At 46.5% G+C, this 12904-nt stretch overlaps 1 protein-coding gene across 1 annotated transcript in view; it reads right to left on the bottom strand.

The window, feature by feature from the left end:
• Positions 1 to 1732: 1732 nt before the first annotated feature.
• LOC130386085 (protein SOGA1-like) overlaps positions 1733 to 12904 on the bottom strand; it is a 44201-nt gene continuing 33029 nt past the window's right edge. Inside the window, exons 17-23 of the mRNA XM_056594866.1 lie at positions 10993 to 11063; positions 10464 to 10614; positions 9738 to 10271; positions 9232 to 9511; positions 8334 to 8555; positions 7428 to 7768; positions 1733 to 6997 (exon numbers count right to left, since the gene is read on the bottom strand). Of these exons, the coding sequence (XP_056450841.1) occupies positions 6845 to 6997; positions 7428 to 7768; positions 8334 to 8555; positions 9232 to 9511; positions 9738 to 10271; positions 10464 to 10614; positions 10993 to 11063 (1752 nt within the window). The 3' untranslated portion in view covers positions 1733 to 6844. The remainder of the gene's footprint in view (positions 6998 to 7427; positions 7769 to 8333; positions 8556 to 9231; positions 9512 to 9737; positions 10272 to 10463; positions 10615 to 10992; positions 11064 to 12904) is intronic.

Below are 12904 nucleotides of genomic sequence, written 5' to 3'. Positions count from 1 at the left end.
CGCACTGGCAAGTGTGATTTCCAAAGTTCTGGAGAGTATTCTTTTAGATTGATTGGGTAAGTATATTAATACCAGAGACAATCAGTTTGGTTTCAAACCAAAGCATGGCACTGAGTTGTGTATTTATAGTTTGAAAGAAATAGTAGAAATGTATAGAGGGCAACATTCCTCTGTTTTAATTGGAGTTATTGATGCCTCTAAGGCCTTTGATAGAGTCAATCACCAGAAGCTGTTCACAAAATTAAATCAAAGGGGTGTACCTGCTAGCATTATAAGAATACTTGCATACTGGTATGCTAACCAGAGTATGCAAGTCAGATGGGGTAGCAGTGTCTATGGTCCTTTCAGTGTTGCTATTTTATCTTTCTGGGGAAAAGCTTTGTTTGTTATAAAGTTAAGTACCTCTGGCACTTTATAACAGATAAAATGTCTGACGATGACGACATTTTAAGACAGTGTCGTACATTATATGCCCAAGCCAATATGTTGGCAAGAAAATTTCATATGTGTTCTGATCATGTTAAAATATGTCTCATTAGAGTATATTGCACTCCCCTGTATACTGCCCCCTTATGGGGTAAATTAAAAAAATCAAGTATATGTCCATTTAAAAACATACAGACCCCCTTTGATAAAAGGGGTTCTCAAATGTTGACCCTCAGTCACCTATTGCATCACTTCCTTTAGGGCTTCGGCCTCCTAATTGATCATTATAGTATAATTGAATGCTCTCCTTCATATATATGATACCTCCACCACTGAGACGTGGCAACAATTCTCCAAATCCATATGGGGGGATGCTTGTGGACAGTAGGGGTGTATACTCGACATAAATAGGAAGCAAACTCATCTCACTAATGAGTAATGACATCTCAAAAATATTTATTTAATAAATTGTTTCAATTTATAATAATCCAAAATCCAATGGCAAAACCATGCGGAGTACTGAAGACGAGGGAAAAACGAGTACGGCTCAGTCCGGGTAACGCCCACTTTTGGCGGTGGAAACGCAATCCGTAACGCACCTTTGCGAACCGAACTGTACCGCACCCTGCACTGGAAAAGCGGCAATAGAGAGTGAAGGGTGCTGGATGAAGACAGGGTGTATTGTTTAATGCTACTGTCCCACATTATGTCAATACATGAAAATGATTTACAATTTTTTCCAACACCTTTGTGTCTGCTAACCAGTGGAAAGAATAAACAATGCAACCACCAGTAAAAGCTTGAATCTCATTGTAAAGCGTCATATTTTGTTGGGTCAAAGAGTATTTTCTAATTCTTGTGCCATGTTTGACCCTAATGGTTCCAAGGCGACTATTGAAGGAATTTCCACTGTTGGGGAATAAATTGCCAAGCGTCTTCCACAATCCCGAACAACTGTGTCCCGTGGTCCTTCTCCACCCATCACACCAACAAACACAACGCAGAGTCCAAGGGTCATAGAGAGGCAGTGGGACATTTGGGTTACATTTACATTCCTCTATTTGCATGTATGGGTAAAAAACATCTGGGGAAAAAAAAAAAACATGTTGAAAATTCAGTTACTACTTTTTGTGTCGTAATAAAAGAACACCAATAAAGAAAAGTGAGACAATAAACATTGATATATTATGCACCAATTCAGTATTCTCCTATTCCTCTTGCTAATAACCAGTTGTGTTGTGAGTTGATATGGCTATTTCTATGTTAGCCACTAGAGGGCGCTACAACCTCGTGGATGGGAGTTCTAAGGTAAATGACCGATGAGTGGGAGTCACATGATGTAGCTCAGTATGCAATAATAATAATAAATTTAATTTATATAGCGCTTAATATGGTAGGCCTACTCTAAGACGCTTAGACGCAATGTCTGTGTATGACTTTGAACCGAAATATTAAACAGTCAACTCTTCAGCATGAGTTCCTGAGTTAATCATAACCACAGAGTTAGGACTAATGACACCAGATAAATCAGATAAGAAACTTTTGGACAATTTTTTTTTTTTTTTAAATCCAAGACCCAACTTTTGCTATTTGTGATATTTTTGTTTTTTCTATAGTATGTCTCAACTTCAGCCGGACATCCGATCCTTACTCGCCTCACTGGGCTCTGCAGCAGAAGCTTCTCCTAACCTCCTCCTGCGGTCTTCATCCATGGCCTCTTCCTCTTCTCCTGCCTCGAGAAGGTTTCAAATCATTCAAAAAATAATACATTTTGTTTTTCAGCAAACATTTATTTGTGAATTCTATGACAAACAGGAGGCGACGATATTTCTCATTTTACAAGCTTGTGGTTGAAAATAAACAACATAAATACAATACCCATTCCTAAACACAAATCAACAGCCCTTTCAGAAACCCCCTGCATCTTCTGCAGTAGGCTACAATTCCACTTAATCTCGGTTCTCACGTTTACTGTGTTGAATTCCATCACTTTTAGTTTTCTTTCAAAATGCAACTACGTAAAGAAGAAAGTTTCAAGTGCGTGGCGTAAAGAGAGACAGCGTCATACTTCAACAGGGAGCGTATTGGTCCTGACTGCCGACATTCAGCTGTACTCAGAGCAACGAAGGAAATAAAACGGTTTCCACTCTTTTTTCTTCTTCATTTATTTATAATACAAAGAGACGCTATGGTTTTAACTCTTTTGTTTTCCATCCGTCGCATTCTCAAGTCGTGATTCTGCCGGAACTCTATAATGTAGAACGATCCGTCACTCGACAGCTCAAGCGGAGTATGAAAACCTAAGGTTCATGTAGATATTGCTAAAACATAAGAATTGACCATGGATTACGTCGGACACGCGTAACTGAATAGGAGTAGGCTGTTGGGAGAGTTGTGTTCAGAGCGAGGGTTAATGCCGGGGTCAGCACTCGATGTGCCTAAAGGCACTTCACCAGCAGGGGGAGCTGCTGGCATCGATTATTTAGAAGCAAAAACCTGCACTGGCCTTTGTCTGTCACCATGGCACACGACCGCTGCTTTCTTCCTCTTAAAAAGGTTGCGTTGTAAACACATAATAAATACCTGATTATGCATTCAAAAAGGTTACTTCCCTCAAATGTTTGAAGATAATTGCTGTACAAAATGTATATTTTACTCCCTCTTAAAACAACCTTAGAAAATGATGCCATTTACCAAAACATGATTAAAGCAGGTGACCACCTGACACTTTTCGGGGGAGGCAATCAGAAAACAACGTCTGACCAGAGATGGTTCTCTAGATATAATATTCTGTAATATTCTGTCTTTAATTGCCTGGAAACACACCCTAAAGAACTCCTGAGAACATAAAGTAGGAGGTCCTATACATAGAGCTAGTGGCCAGCGTCCTACAGCACTACATGTTTTACTGTCATTTGAGTTGTAAATGCTAACAGTCTTGCTGATACATTTAACTGTATTCAGACACCAAAATAACCTTGGTATAGAGTAGCCTACAATGAGTTTGCTTGAATCAAATAGGTCATACAAACAACGATTTAAAAGGCCCTTAACAAAAAGAGGCAAACACAGCCATTTTGTCAATAAGTATATTCATACTGGCCGTTCAATATTTGTTCAAAGACAATCCAAGTATAATTAACATTATCGGGTGAATTCACAAACTAAAAAGTTGAAATATAAAGGATGCTGTACATAAAAAGTAACAGTAGTTACTACCAAGTATCCTAGACGGATACTCAGTTTATGGCGCTAAAAGAGACTGCACCTGGTGATAATCTCACAGATAACAAGGGGACACTGTGGCGTACAGCTGTTGAAAACACAAGGCTAGCATGTTTTCTCTGCTTAAGAACCCTATGAATGCAGGACTTCTCTATACATGACACACTGTACACAGGAGGGGGTAGAGGTAGAGGAGACTTCGCTAGGACAATGGAAGGAAGTGGAACTCTGAAACCGTAATGCTCTAATCCAGATCTTTGCGTGGGTTTCCTTTCTTCCAGAACCTATAGGGCAGGCAGTCATGTCGTCAAGCAAAGCTCTGGCCTACAATAAGAGTTGATCTTTATGTGTATCGGATACATGAGTGAACATATACATCCCACACAGTCACCATGGAGGATCATCTCTGTCGTGGTAACCAACCAATGCCCTGGGTCCATTGGGCTTGGTAGGTTATTTAAACCAGGTTCTCCCCGGCGTGTCGTATGTATCGAGCTTGCTGAGTCAACTGGTAATGAGCCGAGGCAGGGCGGGCGGGGGCTGTTGCCTGGCACTATGACCCGCGAGCATTTAATAATGGCCATCTTCAAAATAATAAACATAACCCTTCCTTAAAAGTACACAAAACTACCGGACCCCTGAAAAGTGTTATTTTACATGAAGTAACCCTTCCTATTACACACATGCCAGGGCTGTGTATTGGTGTGTGTGTGTGTGTGTGTGTGTGTGTGTGTGTGTGTGTGTGTGTGTGTGTGTGTGTGTGTGTGTGTGTGTGTGTGTATTTCGGTATGTGTGCGTTTCAGTATTTGTGTGTGTGTGTGTGTGTGTGTGTGTTTCGATGTGTGCTACCGACAAGCTGTCTGCTAGGCACTTTGGCAGCCATCCACACTGTTTCCATGACAACAGGTCAGACTGTGAATGATTGACAGATTCATGGGAGAAGAGAGACACAGGCAAGGAGGAAGAGGAAACAGAAACCATTTCCCGTTCGTGATCTATGGCTGCTGTCTCTTGTCGGCTTTTTGATTTATAATAAAAACTACTCTTGGGCATTGAGAGGCAATAGCGCCCTCTGGAGGCCTCACAGATACAATCAGTGAACTCTTTTAAACGGAAGTTTACACATGTTGGGTTAATTATCAACACCTTAGACGTTGGAACCAGGAATGCAGATGGAATCTCATACATGAAGATTCATCCATCACGGCACATCAATCTCTCTATCATAATGCTTCATTTAGAGTTGTAGGCTGTTTGAATGCTTTAAATTAATATCCCACTGTCTACAGATGCTTAATTGTTCATGGGGACATGCTTTAGACACAGAATTGTATGCTTTAGCACACATTTAGACACAGGATCAAAACAATGCTCAAAAGGTTCCTCTCTTGAATAAATGCATTTGCTAGGATGAGTGTGTGACTGATGATGTTGGCTCACTACAGAGAGCCATAGCTCATCAGCTCATACAGGCCCTCACGGAGATGACATGGCTGTCCAAATAGAGAAAACACAGAGGAATACTTCCAAATGCCGTAAAATATATCAGACCTAAAAAACATATGAAAATCATCAAAGTCTGGCAGTTGTAAGCAGTAGAGTAATTGCCTTTGGGTAAAAGTAGTACAATAAATATGTTGTAGTTTAGCTCATTTGAACAGGGTCATGGTGGTGGAACCTGGAGTAAAACACTGGCCTCAGGACAGTCTCTTTTCCATCTCATGTACCTTCACTGCCGAAATCTGTGCCAGTCTAGATAAACTATATTACAGCTTCTGAAGCATTTTCCTTGTATACTCGATTCTGATTGGTAAATTACGACATTCAGTGGTCTGTTATCTCTGTATAGCGGACCCCTGCTATTAATAACAGACCGTCACTATTGGACGCTATTTACAACCGTGGATTTCTAAGTAGCTTTGTAATAAGTGGGATAATGTAGGGCAAGCTGGTGATTTAAAAAAAACAAAACCTTTCTGGGGTTTATTTTAACTATAATGACTGGCTCGTTTTACATTATCCCTTACATAAATCATTCCAAAGTGGAGCTGGGCCTCATGCAATCTTCATCTAACGAACCGATGAAGATGAAGATGACGACGATGACTATTTCCTCAGACCAGAGCGAGCCAGTGCAGAGGTGAGATGCAGAGGCTCATTGCCATGCAAGGGGCAGTGACTATGCTGATCAAGTCAGATGTACTTTTGTGCACGGTTGGTTTCTGCATATTAACACACGTCTTAAGGGGAGAATGAGGATATAGTTCAATTCATTAACCTATTTTCTAAACGCTAGGTAACTCTTCTAAACCCTGTGGTAGATACATGCATATTCCTAATAGAAATGTGCAAGCGACCAATTGTGCTAATAACTAAATACTCTACCCCCCCCCCCCCCCCTTTATGCATCAAGTGGTTTCTAACGGTTTTATACTTGGTATTCTCATGAGATTGGCTATCCACTGGGTGCCATGGAAAAGGTCTGCTGGAGAAAATGTGAGCTGCGATGTTTGCAATGTAAAGGGGGCTGGGTTTATAACATGAATGCTTGGGAAGGGACCTCAGAGCGCCGCTCTCTGGTTGCTTCGGCCGGGTGGATTCGCTCAACCGCCATCTAACCGCACCACAAAAAAAAAAAAAAAAAGGAAAAGTGGAAAGGCAGTGAAACCTCTCGTAGACTGGTCTGGTCGTGACATCATCATTTTGATGTTCCCGGATTTCCGAAAGAGAGTTGGTGCATACTCCATGTAGGACATCATCATATGGGTACGCACGTTTAGTTCCTTGTGTTGGAGTGGGTTAGATCCTGCTGGTAGTTTTGGGGGGCTGATGGGGGAAGGGGAGGAGGTGTGGTGTCGGCCAGCCCGATCTAGAATGTTCCTTGATTATTATCGGTGATCACTAGCAGTATGTGTGTTACTGCTTGTATTATGAACATCATTTACATACTTAGAGTGTGTTGTGTGTGTGTGTGCGTGTGTGTGCATGTGTGTGCTAGAGGATGCGACTACAGTTTAAGAGTTTGTTGGGCAGTGGATCTGTGTGGCAGTTTGTCTGTGTGTATTTACATTTGAGGAGGATGTTAGAAGTGTGATTGTGTGTGTATGTGTGTTTTAGTTTGTGTGTGTTTGTGTGAAGTGTGTATGTGGTGCTGGTGAAGTGAGGGTGGGGGTCATTCTGTGGCAGTCAAAGTTCATTCATTGCAGGAGTCTGGCCTCTCCTCATTGGCTACGGGTGACTCTTGTGGGCGGTGCATACACTGAGCCAGCGAATGGCGCGTGGCGGACCTGGAGGGTCGAGCCAAACAAGTAGACAGAGACTGGGCCACGCAGTCACAGGGGGCTTCCTGAAACACAGACAGGGGTACACCACTGAATACATACCTCTGTATGGAAAACATTGCTGTCCAGATTAAGGATTAAAAAATAGTAACATTCGAGAAATTAAGTCTATATCATGATTTCTCTGTGTTTAAAGATGCTGTAGGTAGGATTTAAGAGCTATAATTCGAGTGCAATTTGTCATAGCAATCCGTCAGCTGTCAGTGAGTAAAATGCTCTGTTAGAATATCTGAGAATATCTGCCCCTGTGATAGACGATCAGATATTTGTCTAATACCCTCTCCCGACTCATTTCTGACTATCTAGGGCTCCCTTCTCCTGATAGGTGACGGGAATCCCTCTCTTCTGCTCTTTTATCCCCTGTCCCCGCTCTCAAACAGCCCCTGCATGATCGTTACCACCCGGTTCATCCGCTCATCGCGGCCAACGCCTCACCTCGGTCCCGACCGCCGCGCCCAGCGCCACGCAGGGGGTCTCGGCGTGCCTCATGAACCTCTTGTTGACGATGCGGGTCACGTTGTCGCTGGCCGCCGCCGCCCCCCCTGCCCCGGACATCACGCACTCCGGCTTGGGCTCGTCCACTCCGCGCAGGGTGTCTCGGACCGCTCTCTCCCCAGGCACGAAGGCCCCTCCCTGGCCACGGCCGACGCCGCCGCAGACGTCCCGGAGGAACTCCTGGACCAGGCCCCCATAGCGGGGGGCGGCCTCGGCGGGGCAGGGCGGGGGCCCCGAAGGCCGGCCCGCAGCCAGGGGATGCCTGCCGGACGTAGCGCCCCCTGGTGGGAATAAAAGAGCTCGGTTTACGGTGAGTAAGCATGCGCAGAAATCATCAAATGTAGATGTGGTGTAGAGCTAGCCTTGAACGGAACGTCCTTTCGTATTAAATTAAACATTTGATTGACATAAATCAACCATCCACTGGATGATTTTTACATGACGTGTCTCTTTTTAATGAATAAAAGCCCACGTTTGAGCTACTCCTGGCACATTAAACAACTTTTTTTTTTAAAACTTCTGTTACACACATTTTTTTGGGGGGGTTATGTAGCCAGAATGTTTGATCGATGTAACCTGGTAACCCAAAACCGTCCGCAACAGGTTTCTCATGCAACAGCACGCGTTCAACCCATAGAGGGTGATGTGAGTCCATATTTACGTGTGATTCTATCTTTTCGAAAACATCGTGCGTTTAAGCGGAGATTTGGGAGCAGGTTCAATTCTACCAGTTAAAACACGTTTTTACGGGTTTGATTGTCCTTAAACAATTTTAGATCATTATGTTAAAAGGCCTAAAAAAGGTAAAAACCAGAGTAACCATGAACCCCCGTGCCCCCCTCCTACCTGCAGCGTCCCCCCTCCCCAGTGACTCCATGCTGCCCGAGTGCTCCACCACGCTGAAGAGGCTGGACAGCCCGTCGTTCAGCCCGCTCAGCACAGGGCTGTCCCGGGTGGTGGTGGAGCGGGCCCAGGCGGACCCCCCACCTCCCCCCAGGGGCCTCTGCTGCAGGCTCCACAGGCTGCGGTCCCGGGAGGGGCCCCCGTCCGACAGTCTGGGGGTGGAGCCTGAAAGGCCGGCAGAGACACGCCAGTCAAACGCTGGATCTTTTGAGTCCATCTCTATTTTGAGCGAAGCTGAAAAATGTTTGCAGTGTGTAAGTGTCAGGGTCAGAAAGGGACAGGGGCTTGGGGGGTTTTGACCCTGAACAAAAGAATGATTGCCATTGTAATCGAGGTGACGGAGGCTTTTAGATGCCCCCATCGAATAAAGAGCTCTGTATTATTTTCTGTAATTGCAAAGCGGGGCATATTTTGTCATGCAACATAGAAAGAGAAAATAAGGGTCTTCTCAACATTTCATAAAATTGCCCTTGAACTGAAGTAAAAGGCCTACAAAACATAATATACACGCAAATATTTTTTTAAGGCAAAATTGTATTTTTCTCCCACCCAAATATGTACACACATTTTAGCTTTCTTGTGTATGCTTTATACGTGACATGGTTTACATCCACCTAACCAAATCAAGGCCCAATCCCATTTCTACACCTTGTTTGGAAGGGGTAGAAACCCCTTCCCATTACCCCTTCAAAACAAGGGGGAGGGGTAAGGGGAAGGGGTAGGGGGTAGAAATGGGATTGGGCCCTAATCTCTCCTCTACCTAGACGCTGTGTGCCAACACGAGGGTGACGACACAGGGGGCTCCTACAAGCTGTTCGCACGGCGCGTTCGGGCCCCTCACCGGTGGACACGCGGCGCTGCAGTTTTGGGGAGCCGTATTTCGGTGAGCAGCAGGGCCGGTCCACGCGGCTGTGGACCTTGTCCAGGGACGTGGAGATCTGCCGGGTGCGGGCGGACGCCAGAGAGGACACGGCGGTGGCGGGCGAGTGGCGCGGGGACCAGGCCTTGGAGTGCAGCCCCTGGGGGACCCTGGGGGCCGACCCCACGCCGTCGGTCTGGAGCCCCACGCTGGCGCACTGCGTGGCCGTCTGCGTGGAGCGCGTGGCCATGCCGGCGGCCATCTGGCGTCGGGGCGGACGGACGGACGGATCGGGAGAGAGGGGAGGACAGAGGGACAAGAGAGGAGAGTCAGGGAATTTAGACGAACGAAATAATCAATTAGGAAAACTAATTAAAGGAATGATTCAAGATCGTAGCACAATTCTTAGCCTCACCGATTAAGACGATTCTACCATAGAAGAAGTGTTTAACCAATGTTATTGATGCGAAGAAACCGGCGTTAGTCACCTGACTCCCTGCCTCCTTGGGGGACTTCCTCTCCAGAGAAGACGAGCGGATGGCCTGGCGGACGCAGTTGGTCATCTCCTTCATGTCGTCGCTCAGGTTCACCGAGATGTCCCCCATGTCCAGGCCCCGGAACGAGGAGGACGAGGAGGACGAGGCAGAGGACGAGGACGAAGGGGAGTCCATGGCCCCGTCGGCCGCGGCCCCGTTGGCGTTGACCGCTGAGGGGCTGACGAGCAGGGCCCCCCTGGGCGTGGACAGGGAGCTCAGCCACTGCTCGTAGGAGGAGGAGGAGGAGGATGGCTGCTTTTGGACCAGGACGGGGCCGGACTCCAGGGGCCCGCTGTGGGGCCCCGTGCCGCCCGCCTGGTGCCGTGCGAGGTGCTCCATGCGCCGGGCGGCGGGGGGGCTGTAGTAGATCCGGATCCCGGTGCGGTCCGGAGCCGTGAAGCTCTTGCGGGCGGACTCCGGGTCCAGCTGGGCCTCCGGGCCGGCGGGGCCGTCCCAGGTCTTACAGCCGTCCGCCACCTCCGGCGTCTGAGCAGGAGGGGCGGGATAACGGTGGCGTTCAGATCGGCTCTGTTCTACAGGTTTACTATTTTACTCGTATGCTACTATTTAATACGTGGTCCTATTACCAAACAGCAGAGGATTCATAATAATGGATAAATACGATGACAGAAATCCTATCAATACCCTCCCACAGACGTATCAGTGTAATCAAAGCACCTCATTGGTCAGGTAGCTCCAGTTCTTCCCGGTGATGTCACCAAACTCCGGGCGGAACAGGAAAGAGGGCGGGGCCTTGGACAGGCTCCGCTCTTCTTGAGTGGCGAGTCCATTGATTTCTGGGTTCTGTAGTTCTGACATGGATTTGGCTCTATCAAAAGAGAAAATTAGCATTGAGCAAAGTTATTGCTGGGCTGTGTCACTGTGATCATCAGAACTGTAATAACATAGTAACTATTGTGGGATTTAAATAAGCACCGGGATACATGGCGTCGAATGAACTTTTCAATACCACTAATACGCAAAACAATAACCTTGGACTTACGATTCCTATGGCTGCCCTCCATTTATATAACCAGGTTGTGCAGCACTAATTTGTTCCGCAGCGACTCTCTAATTTTGATTGTGTGCTTGAATTATTCTCAGCCTTACTTGCAAGTGGCTTCGGCTAAAAGCGCAGTCTGCTATAAATGACTGAATGTTAATCCTCCGTCCTCATAAGCAGGTTGGGCACCGGAGTGAGGCTCACCTCAGTGGGCTGGGCCCGTCGGGAGCGCTGTCCGTCAGGACGGCCTCATCACAGCTGCCCTCGGCCTTCGACTGGAACCGCAGGACACGCAGACACAAGGACGGAACATGAACGTTTTTTTCCCACTGAGATGCACTTCGTCTGCATTTAACCTTAAGCTGCAGTCAGTTCTTTTTTTGCTCGCCCCACTTGTTGTGTTTTGATTCGATGTTGTTTTGATTTGAGTCTCATCGCATTCGGATCCACAGCGATGGCCGCTTGTCGTTTGAATGCATGAGAACCATGAGACTCAATTGAAACACAATGGACTCCAAACAAAGTGGGGCGTGCTTCGAAATGGGCTGATTGCAGCTTTAAGGCACCGTTGCATGCACTGTTGGCTAAATGTGGCTCATCTGTGTCTATATACACATGGAGGCAAACACAGACATAAACACAAACACACACATAATCCATCCCAATAACAGTGCCCAGTATAGAGGAAGCCTCAAAAGGCTTCATGTGGGCAGACAGACGCAGACAGTAGCAGAAGCTGAGGTAATTACAGTACAACACCCTGATTTCACAGCGACATGGAAAGAAGAAAATAAAACAGAACAGTTTTGACAAAAAGACTAATAGTGTGACCAAAAACCCAAATGTGCTGACACAAGTTCAACTGAGGTGAAGGGAGAGCTGAGCTATAAAGACAAAGGCACACTCACACAAACCGACACATGTGCACGCATGCATGCACACACACACACACACACACTCCAGGTGGCTTATGTGTGCTGACAGAGGTTCTGCAAACGCAGACATGTCAATCCTCCACTTCCCCCCCCTCCCCCCATCGCACACATATACACACACACACATACACCGTACACACACACACACACACACACACACACACACATACACACACCCACCATACCCAGACTGTACACACACACACACACACAAACAGTGTGTCCTCCAGACTTGGTAACCAGGATCAAGATCACAGGCAGCGACATGGAATAGAACCACAAATACGAAAACGTGTGTGTGGGTTTGTCTGTGCGTTCGTGTGTGTGTGTGTGTGTATGTGTGCGTGTGTTTAATAACGACGTAAGAGAGCAGTCAGTGCGTCTCTGATCTAAGCCCCCCTTATCCCTTAAGAGACATCTGGGAGCGCTTTAGCTGTGGTTCAAACCCCAGCAGCTGGGACTCAAACCAGGGCGGGCAGCCGTCACTCCCTCTCTTGGAACAGCACCGAGACACGGGTCAGGGCCAAGGCTCTGCCCTGTGTCCTGGGTCTGGCTGGTGGTGATGCGGTCAGCACAAACACCGCAGGGCGGAGAGTCACGGAGGATAAAAATAGCCCGCTCAATGACCACGCGCAGTCATGCCGGACCACACGAAGACGAGAGCGCTCAGCCGGTCTCAACGTCTGAGGATGAGCCTCCAGCTGACATTATAACTTCACCTCACTTCAACTGCTACGATATCAATAAATGTTTAGGTTTACATTAAGGGTGTCGTAGCACCAGATTCAATGGACGGCGTGACAAAAAGCTCCTAAAAAAAATTGAATTATCTTTATGCTTTACAGAATTTGGGGCTAAAACTAACCTTGTTAGTGCTTAGTGGTTAGGTCAACATGTACTAGATTGGGAATAGTGTTTGGTCAGCAGCTCAGTGGCTGGTCAACATGTATGAGCATCAGTATTGTTTACCTTTTTACTCTAGCTAGCTTGAGTGTGGGGACAATATGTTTGAGCATCAGTGTGATTACTTTGGCATCTGGCGGTCAACATGTATGAGCAATCGGTATAGAGTGTACCTTGATCTATCTGCTTAGCGCTCAACATGTGCGAGGTATGGGTAAGGGTGTACCTTGGTCTATCTTGTTAACGCTCAACATGTACGAGGTATGGGTATGGGTGTA

The sequence above is a fragment of the Gadus chalcogrammus genome, chromosome 7 (genome assembly GCF_026213295.1).
Source record: "Gadus chalcogrammus isolate NIFS_2021 chromosome 7, NIFS_Gcha_1.0, whole genome shotgun sequence".
Classification (NCBI taxonomy): domain Eukaryota; kingdom Metazoa; phylum Chordata; class Actinopteri; order Gadiformes; family Gadidae; genus Gadus; species Gadus chalcogrammus.
This window is presented reverse-complemented; position numbering and strand designations above follow the sequence as displayed.